General features: G+C 50.5%; 1 protein-coding gene across 1 annotated transcript; it reads right to left on the bottom strand.

Annotated features, from left to right (window-relative positions):
* Positions 1-1,433: 1,433 nt before the first annotated feature.
* Positions 1,434-3,484, bottom strand: LOC100501109 (uncharacterized). The gene is made up of 4 exons (NM_001195925.1): positions 2,709-3,484; positions 2,273-2,611; positions 1,940-2,143; positions 1,434-1,848 (listed from the first exon to the last, which is right to left on the bottom strand). The coding sequence occupies exons 1-4, from the start codon at positions 3,345-3,347 to the stop codon at positions 1,666-1,668; spliced, it is 1,365 nt and encodes a 454-aa protein (NP_001182854.1). The 5' UTR covers positions 3,348-3,484; the 3' UTR covers positions 1,434-1,665.
* Positions 3,485-6,617: the final 3,133 nt, after the last annotated feature.

The following is a 6,617-nucleotide window of genomic DNA, read 5'->3' as shown; positions in this document are numbered from 1 at the left end:
TGTGCAACATTATGTGGTTTTTCGTTCCTGTCCTAAGCTGGCTTTTCGTTACTTTAGGCCTTATAAGGTGTTGCAGCGTATTGGGCAGGTGGCTTACAAGTTGGATTTACCCCCGGATTCTAAGATCCATCCTGTCTTTCATGTGTCTCAGCTCAAGAGTTTCACTCCAAATCATTGTCCAGTGTTTTCTGAGTTGCCCACTACTTTGTCTTTAGATCAGGGCGTTCTGAAACCAGTTCGTATTTTGGATCGTCGTTTGGTCCGTAAAGGGAATCAGGTTGTTCCTCAAGTGCAGATCCAGTGGACTAACAAGAAGGATGAAGCTTGTAACACCCCGTCCAATCCCTGGACCGGCGGTACTTACTCCTGACAGCTCTCTAGGATCATATATTGTCCCCACAGACCAACACGAGTCTTTTGTGCGCACTTTGTCCTCACTCATGCGCACCCGAGAAAACTTCCCGGTTGGTCACCCATCCCAAATTGCTCCAAACCAAGCACGCTTAACTTGGAGGTTCTTTCGAGATAGGCTTCCGAAAAAGAAGATGCACCTTGTTGGTATGATTACACTATTAATTCTATTAAGCCTTGGGCCAGGACATCCCATCCCAGGGGCCAGGATATCACAATCCACCCCCCTTAGAAGACCGACGTCCTCGTCGGTCAACCCCAATCCAGGAACCTCCCCTCTTGGCCACGTCTGTATGTCTAGTGCCGTCATATGCCATGTGACCACTCTGGGCCTACATGCGCCATGCGCCATATACCCGAACCCCCTAGCCCACACACGCCCGTGAAACCGCGAGGGTCGGCTCTGATACCACTTGTAACACCCCGTCCAATCCCTGGACCGGCGGTACTTACTCCTGACAGCTCTCTAGGATCATATATTGTCCCCACAGACCAACACGAGTCTTTTGTGCGCACTTTATCCTCACTCATGCGCACCCGAGAAAACTTCCCGGTTGGTCACCCATCCCAAATTGCTTCAAACCAAGCACGCTTAACTTGGAGGTTCTTTCGAGATAGGCTTCCGAAAAAGAAGATGCACCTTGTTGGTATGATTACACTATTAATTCTATTAAGCCTTAGGCCAGGACATCCCATCCCAGGGGCCAGGATATCACAAAGCTACTTCCTGGGAGGATTGGAATGTGCTTATTCATCTCTTTCCTGAATTAAGTACTTGGGGTCAAGTACCAACTGAAGAGGGGGCGAGTGTGATGACTCCGAAGGTCTGATGTCTTGGTGAAACATTCAGAGAAGAGGTAAGGCGCGGGAGTAGTTTTGTTGGATGATTAACTACTTTTAATCCATATGGTGGGCCATAGTTATCAGCTGTCATTAGCTGTCATAGTGGCTTATAAGCTGTGTCTGTAACTGAATCAAAGGGGATTGAGAAATAACAGAAGGAAAAGAGAATCGCACCTTGTGTCAGTTTCTATCTCCCCACCGTGATCTTCTTCCGGTTCTACTACCGTCTCGCGTACGTCTCGCTGTTCGGGGTGCGCCGGTGGCAAGGGTCAGTACAATCACATGTCAACATACCAATTTCTAAAAGGGCCAATCGTGGCCCGAAGACTATGCGGATGTTTGGAGATGTTGTTTTCCTAAATTCACAGACGTGTCTGACCGCTTGACACGAGGCATGCCGCCCGCCTCACCTCATCGCCGGAGCGACGTACGAAGATACAGCGGGCGATCGATTTTGAGGGTGAGCATGGCCCGGTAACCCACGGTAGCGTTGGCATCCCACATCTCAAACCTGAACAGGTAGAGAAGCACAGCCGCGAAGATCTTCATCTGCCTGTACGCGAATTCCTTTCCCAAGCAGACGCGAGGGCCCGCCTACGCAACAGTCAAACAAGAGCTCATCAAGTAAACTGAGAAAACGAGTGGACAGCAACAGCACAGAACAGGGTCGAACGTGAGATTTCACCTGGAAAGCCGTGAACTTGAAGGGGCTCTCGGGGACGAAGACGCCGGCGTCGTCCAGCCACCTCTCCGGCCTGAACTCCTCGGCGTCCGCGCCCCACAGGAACCGCATCCTGCCCATTTGGTACGGCTGGTAGTTCACCATGTCCCCTTTCTTGACAGCGTAGCCGTCCGGCAACGTGTCGTCCGAAAAGCAGCACTTGACGTCCTGCGCAACAGCAGCAGCCCCGCAACCAAGTCATCCACCACCCGATCAATCCGCCGACGGCCGACGTGCGGTGCAAGACCAACCAACTAGTGTGTGTTCCAGGAAGGTGCCGAGTTCCGAATAGCTCACGATGGGTACGGAAGGGTAGAGCCGGAGGGTCTCCGTCAGCGCCGCGTGCAGGTAGTGCATCTTGCTGATGGCGTCCTCGGTCAGGCACGCGACGAGCTCTGGAGCGCCGAGGCCGCCGCCGTCGCCCGAGGTGGCGGCGCGCACCTCCTGCGCGATCCTGTCCTGGATGCTCTGGTTCTTGCAGAGCACGTAGAGGAACCACGACAGGGTCCCCGCGGTCGTGTCGCGGCCGGCGATCACGAAGTTGAGGATGATGTCCCGCAGGTACTTGTTGTCGAAGCAGCCGGGATCGCTCTCCCGCTCCACCAGGAACCTCGACAGGATGTCCTCTTTCTTGGCCTGTCAGGGAAAATGTCACCGTGTCAGGACTGTCATCTCCTCTCGTGCTCCCGTCTGCACCCATCATGTACGGAGAGGTAGTATCTTCTGGGCTCACAAATTCCTGTTGGTCTCTTCCCATCTGCTCGATCTTCCTGTCGACGACGGCGTAGACGAAGTCGTTGATGGTGCGGAGCGAGCGCTTCATGGCCGCCTCCGACGACAAGTTCAGGAACCTCTTGGCCTTCCAGAACGGGTCCAAGAAGCGGTGCAGCACCTGCTCGCTGGCGTCGTCGAACGCCTTGGCGAACGCGGCGCCTTCCTCGCTGGACCCGGACAGCACGCCCAGGTTGACCCCGAACCCGACCTTGAAGATGGAGTCCAGCGTCGACCGCATCAGCAGCTCCTGCATGTCCAGCTTCTCCCCCGCGGCGGCGGCGGCGGCCACGATGCCCGCGAGCTCCGCCGCCGTGTCGCGGAACACGCCGGTGCTGTAGTCGCGCAGCACCCGCGTGGAGAACTCGTGGCTGGCGACCTTCCGCTGGTGCCGCCACTTGGCGCCGTCCACGTTGAAGATGCCGTCGCCGAGGAGGTCCTCGCTCAGCTCGTGCAGCGTGCTCCCCTTGCCGTAGTTGCCGAAGTTGGTCTTGAGGATGTACTCCACGTTCGCGGGCTCCACGGTGTAGATGTAGCTGCAGGTCGGGGTAAGCATGCGGAAGGTACGGTACCTGCGGGAGAGCGCGGTTTGGTACTCCATCAGGCGGCCGAAGTTGAACAGCTGGTGCAGCACGGTGCCAGCCACTGGCGGGTAGCTCCGGTTCTTGCCGCCGCCGCGGCGCCGGAGCGCCAAGTATAACACTAGAACGAGAGCAAGTATCAGGGAGAACACCGTGGGTTGGAGCGGTGGCGAGTCCATGGTCAGCGGTGAGCACCGTAGTGCGCGTTTGGTTTGGTACCTATACTTCTGGTTCTGGACTTGTACTCCGTTGGAAAGTGAAGTCGGCCGCGTGGCCGCGCCCGATTAAAAGAAAAGACAAATGCTAAACAACACCGTGGTTTTGCTGGCTGTGGCCGCGCCGCACGATCTGAAACGCGTCTGTCTCTCTCCTGTGGGATCTATCCCCATCACTATTGGTTTTGTTGTGTCACTGTTTTGCGGGTCCACTTGTCGGTGCTACGGTTTTGTTCAATTGTCTTTAATTCGCATCGGTCAATATTTTTGTCCCGATGAATTATCAACTGACTTTAATTCGAATCAAATAACGCCTAGGAGTCGTATCTGGTTTGTGCTTTTTCCGATGCGTGCGTGCGCTTATATTCTATAAATTAATTATTTGTGCTTATCTTTACTAACAATCTAACATAACATAAAATTAGCTATTTAAATCGTTACAACTATAATCTTTAAAGACAAAATACTATAAAAATAAAGCTAAGCGAACACACTAAAAGCAGCACTTGTGTCGTTGTTGTCGTTCTCTTCACCCACACATGCAAGACGACAAGAGCAAGCAAGAGTGCTTCCACAAGTACATGTGGCTCCGTCAAGTAACGAGTCGAATTTAGCTGGACTCGCTTTTTTAGCACTAGCACAGAGGCTGGCTCTGAACTCGTACTCTAAATTATAATATAAAATTTTAAAATAAATTAAGTAACATATTCTAAATTATTAAAATAAATAAATTGATGTAATATAGAAAATATATTAATTTTTTATAATAATCTCAAATAACAAAAAATTAATCGTCTATTTAGTATTAGCAGTGTATGCTAATTATGATTGTAGGCAATAATTTATTGTTGAGTCGAGTCATGAGCCAGATCGTGAGTCACAACGAGCCGAGCCAAGCTGGCTCGCTGTTTTCTCGAGCCTCAAAAACAGGTTCAGACTTAACTAGGGTTCATTCTAAGTGTCGAGTCGCTATAAGCCTAATCTAGCTCATTAAGCTCAAACTTTTTTTTGCTAGACCTAACTGCACGCCGCCTCCCTCGCCCGCGCACGGCGCATGCAAGCTGCAGGCAAAGGCACATACAAATTGCATGTCAGCGAAGCCCACAAATCATAATGGCAAATTTACCAATGGCTTCAAAAAATTTGTTATTTTTCCACTCTCAGTTTTGGCTCTATGTTCTTATGCCATTCCGTTTCTATGATTTATGGGTCCAATGAAATACTGCCGAAGCCCACAAATCATAATTGCAAAATTGTCAATGGCTCAAGCCTGTAGTGGGATCCAGCGAACAAAGCACTCGCCTTTTAATAGTGAAGGTCATGTTCATTTCTATAATATAAAGAAAATTACAATGGTACTGGATCCGAACAGGATTACAGACCGAGAAGACGGTTAGCGTGGTTCTCAAGATAAGTCGTGGCACTATTAAATGGTCCATGCTTCGAGCAAGTCCGTCAGACGTAACCCATCTGGACATCTATAGTCCAACACCTCCTCCTTCATCATTTCTAAACTCGTGAGCGTGGAAATAAACAATAGAAAAAACTCCATCTCGTCTCACGACACCACATACCTTGTCGTCCATCGTCTCCACCTTTCTCCTTGCCACATCGTTGATCGATGTCTCTAGGGTGAAATCCTAGATGCATCATGAGACGAAGTTGAGATCCGACTTCAAAAGAGCCATGTTGCGCATTTAGATTCGTGTGAGGCGTCGGAGGCGTGCCGACTGCTGGTATGTGTGTTGATTCCGTCCTGGTTCCCGATTGTCTCTCTTTGGCATGATATGGGAATTTATGAGTTTTAATTATGTTTGAATAACTATACTATTTAGACAAAGTCTATATATATGATATATAAAAATCGTAGTAACATATGAGTGACTAACTTGTTGTAGCATATATGTCATTATTTGAAGGTTGGTATTGAACTTGAATTCTTCATGAATTTTAGGTTGATGGTTGATTAGTTTCTTTCCTTTGACATTTGTTTTAGATCAGTTCACTCTATGGTGAAATTTGTTTATGTCAAAGTTATCAATTCCCCATTGTTGTCATAAACCGTGATTGTGCTATGGATGTATCAAAGCTGTTCGGACTGCTACAACTGCAATGTGCAATCTATAGATACAAAATACTGTAAAAAAGCTAAAGCCGGTGGATTAAAGTCGTAGTGAATGAAAGGGAATTAGGCTTACACCTAGTTCCTAATTGATTTTGGTGGTTGAATTGCCCAACACAAATAATTGGACTAACTAGTTTTGCTCTAGTGTATAAGTTATATAGGTGTCAAAGGTTCACACTTAGCCAATAAAAAGACCAAGAATTGGGTTCAACAAAGAGAGCAAGGGATAACCGAAGGCAGCCCTGGTCTGGCACACCGGACTGTCCGGTGTGCCACCGGACAGTGTCCGGTGCACCAGGGGACTTCATGCTGAACTCTTCACCTTCGGGAAAATCCGGAGGCGCTCCGCTATAATTCACCGGACTGTCCGGTGTACACCGGACAGTGTCCGGTGCCCCAGGGAAGAGCGACTCTGGAACTCGCCAGCTTCGGGAATTTGCTCCGCTATAATTCACCGGACGTGTCCGGTGTTGTCGGGGACCATAATTAGGGGTACCCTCAAGTCTCCTAATTCTCAGCTGGTAACCCCCATTAGCACAAAGCTGCAAAGGCCTGATGGGTGCGATTAAGTCAGGGATCGGTCCATTCGAGGGACTCGATCACGCCTCGCCCGAGCCTAGCCTCGGGCAAGGGCAGCCGACCCCGGAGGATCTCCGTCTCGCCCGAGGCCCCCCTCAAAGCGACGAACATACTTCCGGCTCGCCCGAGGCCCTGTCTTCGCCAAGAAGCAACCCTGACCAAATCGCAGCGCCAACCGACCAAATCGCAGGAGCATTTAATGCAAAGGTGGCCTGACACCTTTATCCTGACGCGCGCCCTTCAGTCGACAGAGCCGAAGTGACCGCAGTCACTTCGCCGCTCCACTGACCGGCCTGACAGAAGGACAGCGCCGCCTGCGCCACTCCGACTGCTGTGCCACTCGACAGAGCGAGGCTGATAGGCAGCCAGGC

This window comes from Zea mays, chromosome 2, assembly GCF_902167145.1.
Source record: "Zea mays cultivar B73 chromosome 2, Zm-B73-REFERENCE-NAM-5.0, whole genome shotgun sequence".
Taxonomy (NCBI): Eukaryota; Viridiplantae; Streptophyta; class Magnoliopsida; order Poales; family Poaceae; genus Zea; species Zea mays.
Note: the sequence above shows the minus strand (reverse complement) of the source record. Positions and strands in the feature narration are given on the sequence as shown.

Coding starts and splice junctions, on each gene's coding strand:
- LOC100501109 (NM_001195925.1), bottom strand. CDS start 3,347: ATGGAGTACCAAACCGCGCTCTCCCGCAGGTACCGTACCTTCCGCATG. Junction 2,612..2,708: donor GAAGAGACCAACAGGAATTT/GTGAGCCCAGAA, acceptor TTTCCCTGACAG/GCCAAGAAAGAGGACATCCT. Junction 2,144..2,272: donor TCTACCCTTCCGTACCCATC/GTGAGCTATTCG, acceptor GCTGTTGCGCAG/GACGTCAAGTGCTGCTTTTC.